The 24,060-nt window shown below is 40.7% G+C and overlaps 2 protein-coding genes across 3 annotated transcripts; both read right to left on the bottom strand.

The window, feature by feature from the left end:
• Positions 1–724: 724 nt before the first annotated feature.
• LOC119553824 (U6 snRNA-associated Sm-like protein LSm2) lies at positions 725–1,321 on the bottom strand. Its single transcript, XM_037864455.1, has 3 exons — positions 1,257–1,321; positions 1,127–1,194; positions 725–1,052 (listed from the first exon to the last, which is right to left on the bottom strand). Exons 1-3 carry the CDS (start codon positions 1,257–1,259, stop codon positions 836–838), a joined length of 288 nt encoding a protein of 95 aa, XP_037720383.1. The 5' UTR covers positions 1,260–1,321; the 3' UTR covers positions 725–835.
• Positions 1,322–2,605: 1,284 nt separating this feature from the next.
• LOC119553590 (LIM homeobox transcription factor 1-alpha) lies at positions 2,606–10,417 on the bottom strand. Of its 2 annotated transcripts, none has more exons than XM_037864040.1 (3): positions 9,508–10,417; positions 3,827–4,708; positions 2,606–3,287 (listed from the first exon to the last, which is right to left on the bottom strand). In XM_037864040.1, exons 1-3 carry the CDS (start codon positions 10,199–10,201, stop codon positions 3,022–3,024), a joined length of 1,842 nt encoding a protein of 613 aa, XP_037719968.1. In that variant the 5' UTR covers positions 10,202–10,417; the 3' UTR covers positions 2,606–3,021. The 2 variants fall into 2 exon arrangements, with proteins under 2 accessions (XP_037719968.1, XP_037719969.1); XM_037864041.1 differs by having other exon boundaries at positions 3,827–4,705.
• Positions 10,418–24,060: the final 13,643 nt, after the last annotated feature.

Raw genomic sequence — 24,060 nt, 5'->3', positions numbered from 1 at the left:
ATATGCTTTCGGTTTTGGGATGTTAGAATTGTCTTTAAAGCAGAATCTAAAAAATCTGACAAAAGTAAACTTCTTTGAAAATAATTACTATCGGCAGATGCTATTTTCCTTTGTGATAATTTTTTCTCTCTGTACCTCTTCAACTTTTGATTGCTTGATTTTCCGTAAGGCTCCGCTGACCAGCTGCCAAAGTTTGGAGCGCGAGACCGGGCCATTCTAGAATTTAAATGCGTGCCAAAAGTGTTCAACGAGTGCGTATTTCATTTTAAGTACGCATTCCTGCCAACAAAGCAATTCAATGGCGGACGAGGAGGCACTTAACGAGCGGGTCGAGGTCCAGAAATTAAAAGCATTCCGACAGGCTTCGCCGTTTTATTGAGGATAAAAGGTTGAATTCGAGGGCCGGGCAATAATAGCAATCGTAAAACGGACGGCAAGTACACATCCTCATATAAGACATCCAATTTTGGAACCCGTGTAAGTATCTAACTGGAGATGTGTAGACAAGACACAAGACATCAGGACATCGTTACAGCAATTATACAAATTTATGGACCATTATCAACATGACGCAAACTTGGCCTACAATTCACATGCTCCACTCAGGCGTGGAACGATAAAAACAGAGGCTTACAGAGAATAAGGAGGAGCAGCCCCGAAAACCTCAAGACTGACTCATCAAAAACTGATGGACCGTAAATAACACAGCGACTTCATACGGGAATTCCTCTTATTGGTTTTTTACTTCAACATAATTTCACTTAGTTTTTAGGGCAGATTACGGGAACTATGGGTTGATCCTGGTGTAATATGGGTACTATGGGCTCTGGCATCCTTATCTCGTGCTCACAACAGCCTCTTTCCGCGCCGCATCCTGGAGCAACTGGGTGTCCACCTCGTCGCCCGGAAGCTGCACGTAGCGCACCACGGAGCCCCGGATGAAGCAGTTCTTGACGCTTAGCATGTGGGGGTACTTGTCCGGATCCGTGACACTGATGTCCGTCAGCTTGATGTTCAGATACTGGTCCACCGAGTGCAGCGTGCCACATATGCTGCATACATATAATATGGAATTTATTAAATCGGTGAAGGTTTACCGGCAACGAGGTTCACAAACGATGCTTACCTGAGGTCGTTTTTCAGTTCCACCACAACTTCTTTGCCCACCAGCGACTTAAAGAACGAGTAGAAGAGCTGGGGAGTACACAAAATATATAAGTTAATACTTAAACCCTTTAAAATTGGCAGTTTCTAACCATTGTTATTGTTTATTGCAGTTTTTGCGGAACGCGTTGCTTTTTAGGGATGGGAAACATAAAAATACTAACATATCGATATATACCAAAATTGAGAATATCGATAATTTTATTTGATGCATTACATTTGTGCTGCATAATTAATAGTGTACTTATGTTTTTGGGCTTATTTTGGATTTCTGTTACGAAATTAAACTAATTTTATAACAAAATCGTTTTCCGTGAGCGAAAATATAAATATCGATAGTTTACGAGGAAATTTCGTGCTTGAGAGCGTTGCCATTCTCATTATATTTCAACTCATATGGCAGCGCCTACGGGCTGTCGTTTGTGGAGTTTCATAGCAGCAAGCCTTACACAGACGCACATGGGCGGTTAAAGAAATAGTTTTTGAATTTGTAATTATATATCTTCATAAAGGCGATCTCTAAGCTCACACGCTAGCTTCCAGATTCCATAACTTGAGTAATTGGATTCCGATTTAGACGTGTGATACCTCTATGAATTTGAGGTTGAATTTTCTAATAATCTACATTAAAATACTTATTTTCAAAGAGGGTCCAAATTTCAACCCATTTTCAAGTTAGATTCTTCCATAATTTCGATGGTTTTCAAAATTAGTATCCAAAACTGCACTTCTAGACACCATAACTTCAGTAATTGGATCCCAATTTTGACATGGGATACCTCTATGAATTTGGGGTTGAATTCTCTAATACTCTACATTAAAATACTTCTTTTTTACGAGGGTCCAAATTTTAACCCATTTTCATGTTAGATTTTTCCGTATTTCCAATGGTTTTCAGAATGGGACCCCAAAACTGCTTTTCTAGACTCCATAACTTGAGTTACTGTAGTCCGATTTTGATGTGGGATACATCTATGAATTTGTGGTTGAATTCTCTAATACTCTACATTAAAATCCTTCTTTTTTACGAGGGTCCCAATTTTAACCCATTTTCATGTTAGATTTTTCCGTATTTCCAATGGCTTTCAGATTGCGTGCTCAAAACTGTACTTCTAGATTCCATAACTTGAGTAATCGAATCTCGATTTAGACGTGGGATATTTCTTTGAATTTGTGGTTGAATTCTCTAATGTTCTAGATAAAAATGTTTCTCTTTACCCAGAAAAAAATTTAAACTATTTTCATGTCCGACACTTCCGGTTTTCCAATGGTTTACAGAATGGGATCCCAAAACTTCACTTATTTAATCCAACACTTAAGTTATCATTTTCAACCCAAAACATTAATCATTCCACATCCCTTTTTCTGTTGTATGGCCATTTAAAACAGAAAACTTAAAGACTTTTGCAAGAATTCGATTAAGATGTATATTTTAGGGGAACAGATTAAATTGCACTTGCTAATACAATTATTGACTTTTAAATTACATTTAATAACAATTTTTTCGGGGTGGTTAAAACTATTTACAAACATAAGGGGGCACACTGACCGTTTTACCATTGCGGGAGTACTACGTTTTTTGCCTCTAGAGTCTAGACTAACAACAAAATGTACTGCCCGCCCCGATTCGCCGCGTTCAAATCGCCAAGAATCTTAAAATTTCAATTAGCTTAAAAAAATCACATTTCATGTATCTCGTATCTGGTTCTACAACTCCAACTTAATGCCGCCAAACTACGCGCTACGTGTTAGGTAACAGCAAGGACCTGGAGTCCCTTCCTATCCGATCGGATCCTGCCACTCTAACGCTAATAAATTCGTCTCTATCCATTGATCGCCTCCATTGTGCGGATGTATCTAATGTTCCGAGCTGAAGTACGAGTTCTGCATGAGATACAGCTTGTCGATGGGGTTTATCAGGCTGTTGTTGAGGTTGGCCAGCATGTCGTGGGGATTCGAGTGGGAATGGGAGTGCGAGTGCTGGTTGCCCGAGGAGCTGGTCGACTGCAGCTCCAGGTTGTTCAGGGACAGCGAGTCCGCATCGTCGTCCAGCTGGTCAAAGTTGCTCCCATCCAGCGAGAGATCCGAGCTGCAGAAGCTGTCATTCGAGTTGGCTGGATAGTCTGTAAAATAGAAATCCCTTAGTACTTGTATCTCGGAATTTTATAAAACTATTCTAAATCGAACTGCAATGAATCACTTAATTACTACAAATTTCAAAAATTGTTGGTGTTGTTATGGTTACAATTATAATTGTAAATGTATAATTTTGAAAAAAATATATAAGTTTTGTAATTAAGAAAACTTCAATAATCATTTGAGATCCTTTTTAAAGCTTAAAATAAGGTGGTAAAGTATTATTTTTATAACCATAGCTTAACTGGTAAATTTGTCAAGATGTTTTTGTAAACTATTATTTATTTATATAGACTTCATATTTATTCTTTAAAACAAAAAATATTTACGAACAAGACTTCGCATTTTCAGTCATTAACCAGTTGTTAAGAAAAGGCTAATCTTTCTTATACATTTTCTCAAACATTTGAAACCATTATTAATTGTTTTAATTATTGTTTCATTAAAAAAATGTATGAAATTGCCCATTTCCACCAAAAAGTGACCTAGTTCGATTTAGAAAAGGTAACCAATGTCTTCAACTTACCATCCGGTGAGAAGGGCAAGTTGGGATTGAGTGGCTGGCTGGCGAAAGTGCTGTCCAATCCGCCCAGGTAGCCCGAGCTGTCGCCGCCCAGCTCCTGCTTGACGCACTTTTCCTCCTTCTCGTTGGTGTCCTTGTCATCGGTGGCGCTGGAGTTGCCCCCGGTGCCACGCCCACTGCCTGATCCTCCGCCGGAGCCACCATTCTGCTTGGCCTTGCGCTGGATCTTCTTCATCTTGGCGCGCTGATTCTGGAACCACACCTGGACCACACGAACCGAGAGTCCCGTGTCCTTGGCCAGAGCTTCGCGAACTTTGCGACAGGGTTTCGGAGACTGATCGAAGGAGGCCTTGAACTGTTTGCGCTGCTGCGAGGTGAGAATGGTGCGCGGTCTCTTAGGACCCCTCCTGCCATCCCTTGGCCTCAGCAGATCCTCCTCATCCAGACCCACGAATCCACAGTGCTGGGCAGCTGCGGCGGCCAGGAACATCTCCTTCTCCAGATCATGGCGGTAGCAGAAGAGCTGGCCATCCCGCAGGAGGAACTGCTCGCCCTTTTGCAGTGGCAACCGGCAGGCGTAGCACACGAAACAGGGCAGGTGGAAGACGAAGTTCGGTATGGGACGCATCACCAGCTCCTGCGGCAGGATCGCATGGCAGCAGGAGGAGCACTTGACCCCGAACAGCCGGTCGTAGTCCATCTTGCAGTACAGCTTCGAGTTGCGCACGTAGCACGTGTGGTGCAGCTGCATCCCGCAGTAGCAGCAGGCCAGGCACTGCTCGTGCCAGTTGGCCTCGCCCACGTTCATCAGGAAGCGGTCGTGGATCTTCTGGCCACAGCCCTCGCACAGCTCGAAGTTCTTCTCGCACTTGATGTGGCCCACTTCTGGGGAGGAAAGATGGAGAAGGGGAAAAGTGGCGTTAGTAAGTACCCCAATCGATTTCACACCGCTCAATAACTGACCGAAAAAATGAGGATAAAGGATCTCAGGACTCTTAAGTTAACATATAATAAAGTTAAAAAAAATGTTTACTTTGAAAAAACCCTTATACAATATTGTAACCAAATAAACCAATTTTACAAGATTGCTAAAGGTCCTTAGAACGGTTATAAACGCCATCGAAAAAATATTAATTTACTTTTTAGCTGATTTCTTAATGTCACGTTAAGGTTCTAGTTAAATTTAAGTCAGAAAAATAATATGAAGTTCAATTCTTCGAAGATAAAAATTAATTTTGTCATTGTGGTGATAGTTTTACCAACTCTAAGTCTTAGCAAAGTCTCTTAAAAAATAATTTAGTAACAAATTCTGTCGCTTTATCAAAATTTTTCCAAAAAAAATAATTTAACTCGATGACAAAAGTTAACATGATGTTGAGAACTTGGTCCCTAATCCATCTAGGCTTTTCAAGAATATATATTTCTCAGTGAATACATTTCCTTCAAATTTGGAGAGCATTTTCCTTAATATATAACATTTTTTTCCAAGTGTAGCGCCCCTTATTCGATATTCCCCTAACCTCCTGTGATGGGCGTACGTGGCGTATACGTGCTGTCAGCACATGTCGCTGCGAAATTATCATGACATGTGCTGCCAATGGCGCAAGGACCGCGCTGACAATCGAATCGTGTGAAAATGCTTCAACGTCTCTCTTGTTTTTCCGTTCGCTGTTTCGCACTTCGGTGGAAAACGGATGAAAAGAAAAACTCCTTAAGGAAAAAATTATCTGTCGCCGAACTGCAACAGCTTGTATTGAAAGCTTGCTGATGCGTAATTGAAACGTAAAGTTTTCTGTATTTGTTTTTGGTCTTATTGAACAGCATTTCCTCAACTGTCTGTATAGGTATAATGTCTCAATTGATTTTGCATAAGCTAGGGAATTAACTTTAACTCCCAAACTGAGATCCTTATAAACTGGTAATCTCCTGTTAAGGAGGTTCTGGATTTCAGCTTCCCTTGCCCAAAGTTAAATGTCCCTAATCCTACGCCCCCCCCCCCTTAGAAACGCGCTCTTGAAACTGTAAACCAGTCATAAAAAGTAGTACCCGAAAACACAACAAAAGCTGCCTGCAGTAAACATAAAAAATATATGACGACCGCCACGAAAAATGTATGGAAGCATTTGAAAAATGAGCAGCGAGTTGGGGAAAAGTGGAAAGCTGGCGGTGCAGGGGGAGGAAAATCGAGGACTGGGAGTGGAGTGTTATATTATATGGCTGTGGCTCAGTGGCAGAAAAGTGTGCATGATTTATGGTTGGCACAATGGTGGGGATACACACACACACAGTCGCTGGCTATATCTATGCAGATGTGTGGGTTATACATAAATAGTCGGGGTAGTAGGGACGAAAATCCCTCTATAAGGGGGCGCCAGCGCTTTGTGTGTGAGCTAAGCTAGTGCAGCGGAAAGTTGACAATGTCCTCGGCGATTTTTTTTTCGCATTTCTATCCTATCCCATTGTGCAGTATTCGCATCCAATCGCATAGGCGATAAAGGTTTTTGCAATTCCAAACAAAAAATATAGAATGATTCATTTCATAAAAGCCCAGGGGGGAGCTGCGTTTTGAATTTTGCCACTTTTTCTAGAGCTTTGAGCATCGATATTGTGACGGGATTTCGTTTGTGTAATCTAATCGAAATTTATGGCATTTTGCTGCAGTTTTATAGATGATTTTTCAACCATTTTTCTCCTTTTTATGTTTCATCTAACAAAGGGCGCTTTATTGAGTGTGTGTTTTTGGGCTGTTCTAGTCTGCGGGGCTTTAGTTCGAGCCTTGGCGAAACTTGTCCCAAAATCAACAAACAACAAGCGCAAACAGTTGGTACAAGTGCGGCACACTCGTGTCAAATACATAGATTAAACAGCAGATAAATCCAAAATCAACTCGATGATAAACGGGAAAAATAAAAAATATAACCAACTAATAGAGGAAAGTGTCCTCGGCGTTATCGGCGATAAAGGGGCTTATCTGCTGACTCGTTTGCCCCTCGATTGTCGGACTATATGGTGCATTTATTGACACATTGACAGGCAGGCAGAGGTCTATGGAGATAAATTGGGAGACGGCCACGAACTTCTGGCACTAATTCGGCCACTAACTGAAGAGTCCACGTGCCCCGCAGATTTTGGCAGCAGTTCGGCGTTGACAGACAGCTCATAATGGGACAGCTTTAATAACGGCTGACAAACTGGCTACTTAAAACTCGTTTACCTATAGCTTTTATCTACACGATGGGAAAAGGGTTAAAGGGTTATATAAAATATTTATTTTTATAAACTAGAGAAAAGAGCTTTTTAAGTCACCAAGACTTCAAGTAACAAATGCTCAGGGGTTTCAGTTAATACAAAATTCAGGAGGAGCATAGCAGGGATACAATTTCTGAGAGCTGAAAATTGAATGTTTATATGACTCTGGACTTATCTGATTAACTGATTTTTGATTTTATTCGAAAAATTTATAAACTGTTGTTCATCTGTAAATTATTTTATTTATGCGGTGCCTTATGAAATCTAATCAGCTAATTAAAATTTAATTGAGGGTCATATGTCCATAAGAAGATTTTACACAATTTAAAATACATTTTCTTTTGTTCTATTTTTATTTTAATAAGACACTGATAATTCTTCCTATTGCTTTATAGTTTAACACATTATCTGACATCATATAAACCAATTCCTAATATTAGATGAGCCTTTTTCTTCAGTGTACCTCCACCTGGATCTCAGTGGCAAGTGACATAGAGCTATGCTTATGGCGCATACTTCCGCCGCACAAGTGCACACCTTCTCCTGCTGGAGGATACATGTACGTTGAAGCCACCTGACGGGCAAAGTTGAAGCCACCGCAGAAGCCAGATATGTATGCTGATACGCTCGGTGGAATACCTGACACTGAGTGTGCTCATTTCCGTGGTCTGCCCCCCAATCTCCAATCCCCAATCCACACTACCCATTCGAAATTCCTCGACCTCTGCGAAATGTGTGGGGCATTGATAGTAGTTCAGCAGTCGACAGCCAAGTGTTTGCGCAGAAGAGTAGAGTTTTGGTGCGGGGCGGAACCGGAATCGGAAACTATTTGCTGCCATTTTGCCATTTTGGCAATGGCAAATTGCAGAATGCATGCATTAATAGAAATTTTATAGGCAAATCTAAAGTTTGCCGGCGAAAGAAGAGCAGTTGCTGTGGGCTGAGTGCCCCTAAAAAACCAAAAACACAATCCACTTAGCCTCGGACGAGGTCTGCTCTGCATATGCATCACACACATTGTTTGCACACTTTGCATTTCGGAGGGAAATTCGCAAAAGTTTTCCCAGCAACACTTTCGTTGCAGCTCAGTGGAAAAGTGTTGCCTATTTTGAGGCTTTCGTATGTGTGTGTGTGTGTGTGTTAGCCTGCATGCCAACGCATCAGTGTGTGTGTGTGAGTGGGAGGATGTGGCATGCCTTAATAGCCTTTTATTGGTCGAGCCACGCCCTCTGGCCGGGCGGATGTCAGCCAGGTTCATTGTCAAAATTATTTTGTGGTCAACTTGCGTTCATACTTTTGGAAATACTTTCGCCCGACCTCCCACACAGGCGCCCACTGAACTATCCCCAGCATGTGTGCCACATCACAAATTCATAATTTATTGCCCTCTGTCAATATGCGTTTTAGCCGGAAACTGTGCATCGCACTTTACTGATTTTATTTAACTGGCCCAACATTAAATTGAAAATCTTCCTCTGGCAATTTGATTCGCATAAATGGCGCCGAAAGCCGCGATTTAATTAAGTCCTTAACCAAATACATTTGCAAGTAAATATTCATTTAATATGAATTTTAGTTCTTGTAAATCAAATAAGTTGGAAAATAAAAAATTGTATTTACATTATGCATTTAATCGAGGGAAAACACAATTAAACTAAGCAAATATTTACCTTTAAGTGATTTAAATGGAATACCATAACGATTTTTAATTTTATTCATATCTATTTAAAAGTAATTTTGCAAAAATGTTGCATAAAAGTTTTTAAAAGAAATATCAGTATTTATTTTATGCTTTTAAAATTGTATACAAAATTAAAAGACAATTTTTGTATTACTTTATATACAGAAATTGTGCTAAACAGGTTTATGAACAATTCAAATGCAAATATGCAAATTCTTATATATTCTAAGGAATTATGCTAACAGATTTGTCTATAACTTCAAAGGCCTTTTTTAAAATCAAGGAGAATTCATAACAATTAAAAAATGTATGGAAATATATTTGAGGCTAACTTAACCCAGATTTGAATTCAAATTCAATTTTGAAATAAACATTTAAATGATTTCAGATAACTTAACTGAGCTAAAGAGTTTCCTATAAATTATATATAAAATCAAACAAACACCTTCCGAGTAAATACTTCAACTTTGTCCCTGAAGAAAAATCAAGGATGCCTATTTTTTCCCCCAAGAGGGGCATTCCTTCTTCCCCGAAAACCCAAGAAAATCGCACGCAAACTGCCGGCATAGCCAGGTGTGGGCGGTCGGACACAATCTGGAGCCCCGTCCTCGTCCGGCCAACTTGGACCCATGGAGCTCCGACCCGCAGGCCGGGCACACGCAACTATGCCAAAAACGAAAAGCGTGAAAACCCCAGAAGCGGAGCGAGCCGGAAAATGCCTCGACTGCCGGTGCAAAATACTTTTGGAACATACCTGTGCGTCCACTACAATCGGCAGACAATTTGGATGCCGCTGCTGCCGAGGCTGCAGCACCATTGGCATTGCCGTTTCCATTTCCGTTTCCTGTTGCCGCTGGGGCCGATGATGTTGCTGCTGTCGTCGCAGCGGCAGCGGCAGCAGCAGCAGCAATGGCAGCAGCAACTGCTCCGCCTAATTGCGAGGTGGCTACTGAGGTTGCTGTTGCCGATGGAGCTGCCACACCAGCAGCAGCAGCAGCAACAGCAGCAGCTGTTAATGTGTTGCAGGCGGAGTTGAGGTTGCTGCTGCTGCTGCTGCTATTGTTGTTGTTGTTGTTGTTGTTGTTGCTGCTGCTGAGGGGGCTGTGTCCTGTGGGCGTGGGGCAGCTGTTAATTGGCACTGGCGTGGTCGAGGCTGCGTGTTGCTGCTGGTGTTGCTGATGTTGCTGGTGGGGGTGTTGCTGATGTTGCTGCTGCTGCTGCTGCTGGTGGCCCGTTAATGAAGCCGTTCCCGGTGGACTATTGTTGCCGGAAATGCTTGATGGCAGATTGCTGTTGTTGCTGCTGCTGAGGTGCAGGGAGCTGCTATTTGGATTGGAGTTGGGATTGGGATTGTCCAGGAAGCGTGCCCCGCCATGGTTCTGCTGCAGCGAGTACAAGCTGCCACCGACTGGATTCAGATTCGTGGGCATTGGGTAAAACTCCAGCATTTTATACAGAGTTACCACAAAGCACTACTTAGTTTTCTTTAGTTTTTTTGTTAAGTTTTGAGTCTCCAAAGGCCACATGCAACACTGCACAAAAACACGCGACACACAAAGTCTTTGCTTATTTTTACTTCGCTTTTGGGTTTTGGTATTTGGTATTTGCTTTCGGCTTTTAGTTTATTTTATTTCCGTTTATCGGGAGCGAGGACAACCAGCCGCGTTCGCTGTCAGTTGGCGTGTGATCGAACAATCAGCGAAATCAAAGCATTTCACTTTGCCCTTTTCGAAAAAAATCCCAGCTGAAACTGAAACGAAAAGTACCCCCGCGCAGTGCGCCTGCGCCTGTTTACAAAAGCAACGGAGCAACAACTGCCGATGTCCCCGCGGCAACAGCAACACGAGCAACGGCAACAACAGCAACACCAACAGCAGTTGCTGTTGCACGTGACGCCAGGGGTTGCCCCGGTGCAAGGGTTGCTGCAACCCCCTCTCCGCTCGAAATGCGCATGTCTCAAGTGATTATTAGCAGCGAGGGAAATTCTGCCGGAGAGGAAATCCCTTGGAAATCGCAGGCCACACCTCAGCTTGATTTTGATTGGCCGGCAATTTCCCCGGCGTCCATTTTAAGCCATTGCGCATGTGCGCAGGGGAAGTGATTTTCGCTTTTTTTCGTATACTCTTTGTATTCCCTGATGTCTTGGCTTTAATACTAGACCAAGTTGGCTTTGGGGCGGCCATTCAGGGGGCGTGTTGCTGCTGTATGTTGCTGGTTGTTGCTGGTGTTGCCGTTGTTGCTGTTGCTGCTGCAGTTGTTGCTGTTGCTGCTGCCGCCGATGGGGCACAAAGACATACTTGCACTTGCACTCGCGGCAACTTTGGCGTGTTCGCCGCTCCACGGCGACAATTTCCTTGAGTTGTTGCTGCCCCTGTTGGCGCTTTGAGTGGCACGACTGGACCAGAATGCCAGCAACAACACCGACAACAACAACAACAACAAGAACAACGGCAACAACACCAATAGCAGGAGCAGAGGCAGGGCAGAAAAAAACAATGGCCTTGTCTTCTTTTCCGCTTTTTTGCACTTGCATTTTACTTTTTGTGGGTGCAAAAAGTTGGCGATAAACAAGCTGGGAAAGGGTGCTCCTTAATATCTTAAGCAAGTTATTAAATAGGTCTTTTAAAGATTTTTCGTTTTAGAATAAGAGGATTTGTGGTTGAATGTGTCATATTTATTTCCTTAACGTTTTCAAACAAAAGACCTCCAGTGAAAATATTTTATGTCTATATGGACTAGTTTCCGAAAAACTGTTTTTCCATAGTTTCCTTATTGTATCTTCAAATTTGATTGGTTTTACAACATTATTTTGAGCTGAAAAATAGTATTCAAATTGAATTAATCAATCCAAAGCATACCTTTATTTGTTTAAAAAAAAAATCCAAAGAAGTTAAGATTATAAATCTGAACTTTCTTAATATTTATTATATATACATATGTAGGCATGGTGAATACTGAACTTATATAATTTTTTCGGAAACTGTGAAGGGCTTAAAATTACACCTACAATAAAAAATATTAAGTTAATAACAGCCTTTATTTAATTAGGTGGGTAATTCCAAGTTAATATTTCGATAACTAAATTTTTAGATTTAGTAAGAATGTCACCCTGTATGAGCATCAAAAGCCAACCGACAACTGACAGGCAACCAGGCCGAAACCCCATTTCCGTCGCCCCCAAAAAGGCCAAAGCCAACTATCCGCCCACGCAAACACGCCCACACTCACACACCCGCAAAAAGAAAGGAGAAAGAAGAAAGGAGGAAGCCGAGCGGTAAGGAGAAAAGCGGAAGCTGGAAAGACAAACCAAACATGGTGCTGTGCACAAAAGTTTGGCGCTACTTCTGGAGTCGAAGCTGGATTTCTTGGCCCCCTTTTTTGGGCCACCGCCTCCTAGTAACTTCATGTTTGGTCCTCGGCTTAAGACTAGGCTTTGGCTCAGCAGGAAGCCTCCTGCAGGATATGTTTTCCCTGACTTAGGATACCTGGGAAGCTAGGAACCAGCTTCCAGTTGGCCAAGTGGTAGAATTTTCGCAAAACTTGTTGGCATCGAGCGGCACTTGTACAAGGAATTGGCATGGCCTGCTACTTCTTCGCCTTGTTTTTCCGCTTTTCCGATGCTCCGGTTCACTTCACCTCTCTCCGTATTTTTTCTTGTTGCCGGCAGTTTGTGCAACTTTGAAAACTTTATTTACCGAATTCGACTGCTACAAAGGAAAAAGCACAGCCGAAGCTGGAACAATGTGCGCACTTGCTGCGGAATTATAACAAAGCAGCGGAAAAAGTATCTGCAGCACGAGTTTTCCTTAATCTGCCCCGACCTGATGGGAATGTTTTCCGTTTCGTCGTATCCACAAAACAAAGTCGATGCCAAGTGTGCGCTGAATTTAAAGCAATTATTAGAAGTTTAGGGGGGCATTTTTCGAGATCTGAATCCAAATCACACTAAACAGGAAACAACAAATCGATATTTTAAACAAAACAATAAGTTACTTTTAAGTTCTAAGATACATAGCCAATAAAATCCTAAGTTAAGATACATTTGTAGCCTTCAAATTAAAACGAAAATATTACTTATTCTGAGATGAAATAAAGTTAAAAATATTTTCAATAAGTAATATCTCACAGACCTTATTAATCTACACTTTGATTGGTTTTTTGGTCCTCAAGAAAAAGAATCTGAAATTTCAATTTTAATATTTTTAATTTCCCATAAGTCACCAGAGATATATCTAATCAAGCTCTAAATTACTATTAACCAGTAGTTTTAAAAATAAGAAAAAACCATAATTTTTAGAAAAATTACAAATATAGTATACATTTATTGGGGACATTATTATAACGTCTCTGATCTCCGAGAACAAGATTATTATTAATTTCATATGAAAAAGGCAAATGTCAGAGACCAAAAACCCCATCCACCCATATCCAAATAAACCATTTACGGCTGTTTCACGGCATTCGCTCAAGTTGTCCAGCCAAAGTCCACTTCTTTATGACGGCAATTGACTGGAATTCGGAGGCGTGTGCATAATTAATCCTTTGCCGTAAAACCCATTGGACGGGGGATCAACTAGATAAGGTTAATGGTGGGTCTGCACATCGCTCATAGTATCCTGGCCACTGCTGTGGCGAAATTATGGTTTACTAGGCCCCCATAAAGATAGTAGTTGGCTCATATTTATAGACCGTATCTGCAAGATAGCACCAGTAAAACGCAGCAAAGCGAAAATTCAATTAACCTTGACAACTGGCAAACGGCGAGGTTCGCAAACCCTAAAACCCAAACCAAAATCCCCATCCACTAATGGGCATAATGATGACAACATTATACACTCGATAAGTTCGAAGCCGACTGACAAAATCGAGAGCGGTAATAAAATCAAATCTACAAAGGCAAAAAGTGGAAATTGTCATAAAACTCGTTGGCGAACAGTAAAAACCAGAACGGGGAGGATAATGCTAGGGCACTGGAAACAAATTTAATAAAACATCGAAGAAAAACACAAATGAAAACAAATGGCAAAGGGTACTGTGGTGCTAGGGTTCTGTTTTTTTTATTTTGGGTTGGCATTTAGATTCAGATTCGGGTTTGGGTTCAATGCATCCATTGTATCTCCGCTCCCCTCTCCTCTACCCTTTAGCCCTCCATCAATGGACAAGGAATGAGTAATATTGAATAACCACATCAACAACAACAAGAGAGCACGCTCGGCAGCCTCAGGATAAATAGTTTTTGTATGGCCCTTCAATTACCATTTGAGCATGATAAGCGCTAAAGAGGCACGAAGGGCGGCCAACACAGACATTGGCATTGGAAAGTGGTAAGCGGTAAGTGGTAAGTGGTAAGTGCCTGGCAGTAAGAAAGAAACCCAGTCGAAGGAACCGCATAAGACTGCTTGAAAATATGCCTCAGGACCTCATCCCGCAGCAGGGATAGGGGTCATTAGATGGAAACATTTACTCGACTATTGGCGGCCAGTCAAGGGGAAATTGCCCAGATGGGGCGGGTGGTGTCATTGTTTGTTTTGGCAAGGGTCGGCAGTCAGGGGGTCCTGCAGGACCAGGATCTGGTCCCTAGTTATATTCATAGGCATCCAGCCACGAGAGGGACACCGCTGCAGCTGCCGAGGAGACACTGGGAGAACTCCGGAAACTGTCAACACTACACGCGTCTTCTACACAGAGGGAAAATATTAAGAAATATTTATTACTCACTCTTTCAACAAGTTGGTAGAAAGTTTACCGCCTATTCGTCTATATTATTACGGAAAATCATTCTTATTAAAAAACTAAATTTTAATCAAGTGTATTCAAGATTAACCAAAGAATAATATAAGCCAAGTACATTTAAAAAATGTAAAAAAAAATAAAGATATTTTCCGAGACTTAGAATTAACTATCAAAATGTAATATATAGGTGTTCTATTGTTGCAGGTGCACAAAAATTATGATTATATTTTTTTCTTGAACAATAATTTTTAATTTCTATATACATTATATTTTGTGTGTACTTCCTCAGTTCCCCACCCCACCAAATATGAAGTGTGTAAACAATGGGCATAAGATATGCTGCACTGCACCCGCTATGAGAAATGAGTCGGGAGCAAAATGAGAGAGAACAGAGGGCACGCAGCAGGATCGACCCTGAAGTGGGCTAATTTGACGGTGCCCCGTGTGGCAAATGCACCCCAACAATGGGTTGTCTAGTGTCCAGGCCCAAGGAAAAGTGTTAAAGGATTTATATGCGTAATTTTGCAGATGTTTAGATTTCGCTCTGGACTCGCTGCTGCTCAAAAACACTGCACGAAATATTTGTAAATGGGATAAACAAGATATTTACAAGTATGGATAAATATTATTGACTGCATAGTCTTAAATTAAATGTCAGGATCAACATAATTTTGCAATTTAAATTTATCCTTTACATTATCTTATCAAGTTATCAAGCTATAAATTATGCGGAATTTCAAAACGAGTATCATTTCATTACATGTTTTGTATTAGTTGGTTATTAAATATTTTTATATTTTTTTAGAAGTACATTCAAACAATTTTTTAATAAATGATTGATTAAAATGAAACTAATATTACCTACAATTTTAATGTTGCAACAACATTTTATACCTTTAAATTTGTTTAGGTGATATGAAACCTTATAAATTTGTTTTCCACATTTTCTTCAAGTGCAGGGTCGGCCCAATAACTTTATGCCTGGTGTGCCGATCTGTGTCAACAGCCTCCATCCCTGTCCATCTCCATCTCCGTTCCATATCCAGCTCCCAATCGAGTTCGGGTTCCGACTCTGACAGACATGTTGTCTCGCCTCACTCATAACCAGGACATGCAGCACCAGGACCTGAAGGACACGCGTTGGAATGGGATTTTCCAAACGAGCCTGGTCCAAAAATGGACCTGAGACGAACAAGTCGAGAGGCTGGGACTGTGAAGTGGCGCAGCATGTGCTCAATTTAGTTTTGAATATCGTCTGTCATTCCGAATAATATTCCTTGTTTGTACAATGTCAATTTTAGTGCTGTTTGTTATTGCCCCACATCCCGAACCTCTTAAATCCAAAAGTCCTCATGCGAATAGAAAGGCCATCCCATAATGAAGACTCCCACTGATTCTCTGTGTTTATTATTGGCTGTTGTGGTTTATTTGTCTTCCGATTTTGGTCCCAGGCTTTTGTTTATAATCTCAAATCAAACGAGCTCAGAGCCCTGCTTATGGACAAGATGTTTATACTAGCCGAAAGCTTGATATTAATGAGACTGGAAAGGATGAGTCAACCCGTCGTTTTCCATTCGATCTGCATTTGTGCATTCCGATTCCAGAGCAAAAACAAACAGTTGTGAAATGGTGTGAAATTTTAGAATTCTGTGAACTCCAATCTGTGGCCAAAGAGATACCTCCACTCTTTCCAAATATTTAAGCGCCTGTGGGCAATGGTCTGTCCCCCAATTCCCCATTGCAAAATCCCCCATTTTGTGTGTCAAAATGAAAATGATACTTTGAAGTTTTGGGCAACGACAAACGCCAAAGACAAATACAAATATTGGCAATACGCTAAAGCCAAAATCAAATAGAACCCCCCAGTTGGCCAAACCGAAACCAATATTCATTTGGCGTTCGCTGGAGCGGCAATAAATTGCTCAGCTGCCAGTGACTGGCTACGCCGGAGATTTCGGAGATTTGCAGATATGGAGGGGGAAAAAGCTGGAGGGGTTTAGAGTTTAAGGGTCGGGGGCGGCCAAAGGTCAGGGGGCGAGGCATGCGCTTTTCATACGCGTGTTTAGGGCCGCCCAGCATAAGCCATAAAACTTATAATTCCAAATGGCCAGCGTCAAAGCCGTCGACGGGTACTGTGATTCACGGTATGTAATATTTTAAAAACAAGGGTTTTTTCAAGTATTTTCTACATATGTATATTCAAAAAAATAATGGTAGGATAGTTTAAAAAATGTATGGTAAGCTCTTTCCTCCAGAATTTTGATTTCTTAAAACTCATTTAATTTTTATTTCGATCGAAATGATCCTAACTCAACTGAAAAGGTTTTTTCAGTATTTTAAAGGATAATTTAGCAAGAATGTTGAAAATCAGTATTTTTGGTCTGTTCTATAATAATATCTCTGAATTTTAAAAATTAGTTTTGAAGATAATTTATACTTTTGGATTACAAGCCCTATTTATACAAGAGTTTTCTTGGTTTTTCAGACCTAATTGACAAAGAATGTTGGAAAGTCTTAACTCTCTTGGTTTCATAATCTTTATCTTTTTTTTATTAAGTTATTTTGAAGATTGTGTATAAATTACAATAACGGGTAGTAGGACTTAAAGGTTTTTTTAAGTAATTTATTTTTTATAAATATATATTCCTCATATCCAGAGCACTGTGCCACGCAGTATCGATGGCCCCGCAAATTGTTTGCGTGCTGCTTCTGCTTGACTATTTTTCATTTTGCTAGTCGCCGATCCAGCCGCGTTTCCCCTGCCCCAAAAATCACCCAGCGCCCTACGCCGATACCCCCAGCCCCCCTAGTTGGGTAGAATTTTCTTTTTGCTTGCCAGAACATTTTCCAATTTCATTTGCGTTGAGAACGCGGAATGTGAGCGCGAACGGGCTTTGGGAGCATTCATCATTGGCAGGGCGCCATCATCAGATGCAGGCTGGGCATCATCGTCACCATCGCCATCATCATCACCATCGCCATCGCCATCTCCATTGCCTCCTAAAAAAGGCGGGGGCAGCATCATCGTGGCCAGTCAGCCAGCCAGCCAGCCAGGCAGCCAGTTGGCCGTTTGAAAAAGCAACATTTCAGCCATATTTTTCTTGCTTTCAATTTGGCGTATGGCCATTTTTCATACGGGCGCTTTGATGCGTAACCCGACAAATGCCCCCCAGCCATCCGTTAGCCACCCACTTTCCCCTTAGATCTCCATCCTTGCCTTCCCTTTGGCTGCTCTCTTTTTTTTCACCACCCCCCCAACTCGGTTCTGGCCAAAACGCAAACGCATAAAACGCGTCCTTTGAGCGATTTGAAGTCAAGTGTAAAAAGCGTTTATGCCAAAAACGGAGAACAACAAATGGGGCTTGCAAAGTATTTTAAGTTTAATTTGAAAAATATTTGAATTTTGCGCATTTCTTGGGTCAGTGGTCAGTCATTAGATATTTCTTTTGAATGGTGTGAATTGTGCTTATTAGCCATTGACAGCGGTAGAAGTTATCTTGCGTTTGGGTGGGAAAATCTTTTTACTCTTGGCAAATAGTTTATATCGCCTTGGCATTAATGGGAAAACAGCCATATCCTCCCCCAAATAATTCCCCCTATTTCGTCCTTCAACTTTGGCAACTCCAATCAGCCGCACAATCTCTGATTGCGACTCGTTCTCAGCACAATCGTTTCAATATTTACACAAATTGCCTTCATCCTACGGATTCGGATCGCATCTGTGCCCGCCCAGCCGTTAAGCGTACTTCATGGCCAGTCTCCGATACTGAAAGTTGTCATTTCAATCTGTCCCCGAAATGTGTGTGATTCGGCCCATGGGAACGATTTCGAGGTTTGTTTAGTGTGTGGCATCAATGAGCAGGGAAAGGTCGGGGAGCGGGGCAGGGGAGTGTTCTGAAAACAATCGCTATAACGCCATGACCCTGGGTGGCATTAGCTCTTTCGATGTATGATAGCATTTGGGCAGGGGAAAACTGCAAGTCATTTGACAGTTAATCTAGATTATAGAACAATTTGAAATCCCATTTATAGGCTGACTTTTGATTTAGCAAATTATAATAAATATTATATATTCATATATTTAACAAGGAACATTTTATCCTTTAAATCCATATTATATTAAATTTTTACAATACTTTTTCTATTTTCAAAGAGTAAGGATTTTGGGAATAATAGTAATAGTGTGTAAAAAAATTTTAATTTTTAAATGTGAACTATTTGCAAATTCCATATATTCAATTTTTTTAGTGAAGATTATTATCTCCACATATTCTTAGATTTAAAATATAAATTTCAATATGTTTACTAAATATTTCAATTCGATTTTTAGAAAAGGAATGAAATCTATAAAAAATCTATGTTACATTATTTATATTACTAAATTTAGGTTTAAAAATGAATACATTTTAAGCAAAGGGTTTTTAAAGCATTTTTTCCTTTAAGGACCTTACTTTCCATAGCTAACCAAACCCATTCCGAAACATTCTGTTGCGCTACAAATATATCCCCTGGCTAGCCACCGCTTATAGGAGCCCAAGCAGCTTGAGGTCAGACATTAAAATGCAGAAGCATAAAAATACTGACCAAGAGTGAATAAACAATAAAAAAAGAGGAGGGAAAATACTGGACCAACGACGTCACTATTGGCAGTAGTTTTCCGTTGGCCGTTGTTACCACTTGTTGTGGTTGTTGGAGTTGCTTTTATTATTTCCAGTGCAAAAGAAAGCAATGGCGAAATGGCCAGAAAAAATACGAATACATGGCCAACACACTCACACACACACAGGCACCATCTCATACATATTCCGTATACGTAGCCCGTTCGTTTAACTGTTGTTTTTATGCGCTGCAGACAAATATTTGCTTTCCGACAATAGTCATAAATACCAAAAGCTACATGCTCGGCATACTTAGAAATACTCTGGCACACACGCTCACTACAGGCTAACACACACACACTACTGGCTAACACACACACACACTTACACACGACCGCCTGGGGCGCAAATAGAAATCGAGGAAAGCAAATAGCGCACAGGATATGGTTTTTGGCAGCACCAGGATAGTGGCCAAAAAGGAGCAGGGCAAAAAATGCGATGCCAGCGAAAAATGCTAGCGACTCGATCCAAGTCGAGTGGATTGCCAAGGGGCGGGGGGTGGGTTGAGGGGGAAAGTTCCAGGGGATCCAACAAAATGGCTGCGCAAAAAGTGGCACCAGTCCCCAAAAATATTAGAAGGATAAAAGTCCGCTGGCCAAAATGGCAGCGAAGCAATCGTGGCCACATACACACCCATTCGAACGGAATGGCGACCAACAACTAACCGAAGAATGAGAATTACACTGGAAGTTTTTAAGGAACCTATTTTCCTTAAAAAGGATATACAAAATAGTGTTTACTTTGAAAAATATAGTCTTTTTTCTATTTGTTAAAATGGCTTAAGTGAGATTATGCTATAGAATAGCATGAATTCAAATACAATTTTAAGTATCTTAGTCCTTATTTTAAATTTTTTAAATATCTATCATGGATCCCAAAATATGTTCTAAACATTTAATGATTGAAAAAATCTTTTTTTAAAAACAAACATTTTTTGAAGCATTTTATTTAATTTAAAAGTGAAACGACTGCCTATTTTCGACAGTTAAAATACCTAATAAAAGCATTTCCCCACTCTTTCATGTGCAATCTACACAATTTAGCTTAGAAAGTCAAAAAACAAATACTTTTCTTTTTTCTGTAACTTCACAAGACCAGAACCAATGTTTCTAACCACCCAGCTTTGATTTCAGCCAACTTCAGTGTGCCGCAAAGTTTTGACCCGCGAATTGGAAACAAGAAATGGGAAATTGTTGAAAATCAAAGGAGCAAAGGGGGAAAAGCTTATCCATGTGAAAAATCTGTGCCGCGTGTCCGAAGCACGCGCTCCTTGTTGCCTTTAACATATTACACCTTTCCATATCGTGGGGACCGTGAAAATCGGTGGATCGAGAAGTGAGAAGGAGCGGACTGGCTGGCCAACCGGCGAACAAATAAACAAACAGAGCTCACGTGCCTCGATGGAGATAATCCGGGCATCACAATCGCAACAGCAACAAACAAACTACCCGCGGCGGAGGATTTGGATCTGCATCGGAGTTCGCAGTTCCACTCACAGTCCCATTTCCATTCCCAGTGCTATTGTGAGGACCTGTTTGACTTGCAGGGACCACACCCCGAGACCCTCTTTCGTTTAAACTTCCCTCTTCGCCTTTTTTGCGATGCTAATCTCGGCGAAATGTTACAAAATGTTTAACAATTAAGTAGCGACACGCGCTGCCACGTTTCGAGTGTGTGTGCTCATGGGAGTTTTTTATTGGGAGATATCGCTTACAGATATGAACTCGGGCGGATGGTATAGATATAGATACCCGCCACTCGATGCTCGATGCTCGATGCTCGATTAAGCGAAGGGCTGCGACGCCACTTGATGATGGCCCGATGTCGATGCTGATCGCAGCGATAAAAAATGCAAAGAGCTAATCAAGAGTTCAAGTTGCGCGGGGCTGACATGTGTAGTCCTTGAGGTCCTTGAGGACAAGTGCCCCGTCATCGAGGATGTGGGAAAAAGAATTGTGAGAGAGCCACGATGAGACAATACAACAAATGCATTATGTATGAGCCAATGAATGAATTTTTATTCCTTTTTTTGTATCTCACTTATGATATATTAGGGACTTACCACGGAAATGGTTAGGGCTTGAATAATTATGGTCTTATGATATACTATATTGCATTTTAAAAACTGTTGGCTATGAGATTATGTTAAACTTTACAATTATCTACAATTATCGACACTAGTTTTAATAAGGTATGGTTTGATAATATATGGGATTACCATTGTACATATTAACAATTATAGGCTTTTTAGTCTTCAAAGTAATATGATATTAAAACATTATTACCAAAATATTAGACTTAGTCACTTTTGGAAGTATTTTATGCTTCTAAAATTATCACAAAACCAAACCAGTTTTAAAATACAATTTACACAATATTTAAAATACCCAAGGACTTTGAAAACCGGCTATACATATATTGATTTACTTGCAGAAAATAGGACATTTTGAATTACCGGTTTCGAATAAACCCAAAAAAATGTCCCTTCGCTGGTACAAATTGATTTTCAAGATCCAGAAACTTATTAAAAAATGGAAGAGCTTACAAAAAACCAGCCAAACTGCTGGCGCAGCCGCGACAGAAATAAGAAAAAGGAGTGCAAGACAATCGAAAGGACCAAAATAAGGTGGCAGGATGGGCGAGGAGGACAAGGAAACGATAAAGGACCCACGACAAGCGACAACAAAAACGAGAACGAGAGCGACGACGACGACAAAGTGCGGGAAGTTTGCACAAGGACATTGCATGCACACCACATGCATGCACACAAGGATATGAAGGTCCTGGCACACACACACAGACAAACCCACACACACACACACACACCGATACGAAAGCACTCGTTCAACCGCATGGCAGGCAAATGACACAAACAACAACCCAACGAAACGAAGTGTAACCAGTGAAAAAAATCAACATGGCTTCAGTGGAAAAGCAGTTAAACGGCCATGGCTTTTTGCTTCTCTGTGTGTGTGTGGGTGTGCATGGATGTGTGTGTGTGCTCCTGGCAGGACAACCAATTGAGGCTCCACTTGTCATGCACGTACGGACATGAAAAGAAACACCCACACTCGTGCGCTTCCCATGTCAATATGGCTGGTTACATTTCGGCGTTACAGTAGCCCAGGATCCAGGATTCAGGCTCCAGGACTCGGGATTCAGGAAGCTACTCCTTCTTCTCCACCTCCTCCTGCATGACCCTCCCCCCACTTTTTCGAACTCCACCCAATGTCCACTCGATGAACGCTTCACTGCGTCCAATGACAAACCAAATATGTTTCGTGGTTTTTACGCAAGACTCGTTGCCGGCCATCAGAATGGTTATATGTGGAAACCATCTACACAGGGAAAGTTTATCATCCATATTAACCATATTACAATATTTAAATCATTCAATTCTGGGAAAGATAAAAAGATACGAAGGGTTATCAGAACAACCAATCTACAAAGGGAAGCTATGATAAATAAAAGAAACTAAATGCTTTTAAAACAAATATATAATAGTTTATCAAGAAGAAATGCTTTAAATTAATTAGTTTATGATAAAGATAAATAAAGAAAAAATTAAAAAGATTGGAACGTTTATATATATGTACAACCAATCTACACAGGAAATTTGTGGAAGGCTGGTATAACTATTAAAATCATGGTTATTTCTTTTTTACCTATATATGAAATAAACAAATTCAGGTCTGCTATTAAATAAAATGTTGGCTTATTTTATATTGTCTATATGATATTTGATAAAGTAGTGTTCAAGTATATATCCGTAACAAACTATTTCTTCATCAAGTGTCAACCAAAAAATCGTAATGCTTTGATTAAAAATCGTTTATAGTTTGAATTTTTAAATTGACTCTTATAAATTCAAATTTAATTTGAAATGCTGGAATGACATATCCTTTTCTCTATGTGTCCCCACACGCACTCGAAATCAATCAGTCTCTGTGAGCAGGACATGTTCTATGGACGCCCAGCCCATCGGCATCATTCCGTCAATGTAAATGTAAATTTGCGCCTTTTTGTGACTCGCACTGCGACTGTGGTGGACTTCGAACTCTGAACTCCGGACTCTGGACTCCAATCCAGAAACAGAATCGTGACTCCGACCATGATGAAGTGCGGGCATGGCGTTGGCGGGAGCAAAGGAGTTCGAACCGTTGGCCATTGTTGACATTTCAACGTTTGACCACCGGCCGGCTGACAAGCACACACATATTTGCTCCTGCCACGACCACCGCAAAAAGCTCCGTGCCACATGCTGCGTGTGGGCCGCGCTCAGGTTCCCATTCATGGCCAATGCCACTGCAAGTGTTGCCAAGTTAATTACCAACTCGACTCCAGATTCGGTAAGTGGATGCAGATGCAGTGGCAGTCGCAGGTTGTCAAAGGACTCGCAAATTGCTGGCCATTCGTCAAGCGAGCAGGATATTAAAACGGTTGGTCTTTTGGCAGTCAATCGTTTATGTGCCCAATTGTTTTCTTGAATGAGTGCAAAAGGCTTGAAATCAAGTCTTATAAGGGTTAACTTAAAATGTCCCAATACGTCAATAATTTTTTAGTAATATTTGATGTATTTTATTAAGAATATTTGAAATTGAATCACTTAGAACTCAGAAGTTTTGTTATTATTTATCATTATGGTTATTTATTTTTAAGCAAGCAAACAAATATTGCTACTAACATTTTTAATTAGAACTATGTATTAAACACAGATTATTTGTAAAATAAATTCCCAAAACATCATTTCTTCAGATATCCTTGACTGATTACAACTTTTTGAGTAAAAACATAATTGGATTTTTCTAAAAACTACTTCATTTTAATAAAGAATACTTTTTTAAATAGATATTACTGGAGAATGGGCCTAGTTCAAAATAACTTCACATATATTCCCACTTTTACTTAAAATAAAT

The sequence above is a fragment of the Drosophila subpulchrella genome, chromosome 3L (genome assembly GCF_014743375.2).
Source record: "Drosophila subpulchrella strain 33 F10 #4 breed RU33 chromosome 3L, RU_Dsub_v1.1 Primary Assembly, whole genome shotgun sequence".
Classification (NCBI taxonomy): Eukaryota; Metazoa; Arthropoda; class Insecta; order Diptera; family Drosophilidae; genus Drosophila; species Drosophila subpulchrella.
Note: the sequence above shows the minus strand (reverse complement) of the source record. Positions and strands in the feature narration are given on the sequence as shown.

Bases quoted from the DNA above. Each gene is read 5' to 3' on its own strand.
- LOC119553824 (XM_037864455.1), bottom strand. The intron at 1,053-1,126 runs GTAAGCATCGTT...ATATGTATGCAG, and splicing joins GAACTGAAAAACGACCTCAG to CATATGTGGCACGCTGCACT.
- LOC119553590 (XM_037864040.1), bottom strand. From the start codon at position 10,201: ATGCTGGAGTTTTACCCAATGCCCACGAATCTGAATCCAGTCGGTGGC. The intron at 4,709-9,507 runs GTATGTTCCAAA...TTTCCTCCCCAG, and splicing joins CGATTGTAGTGGACGCACAG to AAGTGGGCCACATCAAGTGC. The intron at 3,288-3,826 runs GTAAGTTGAAGA...TCTATTTTACAG, and splicing joins CTTGCCCTTCTCACCGGATG to ACTATCCAGCCAACTCGAAT.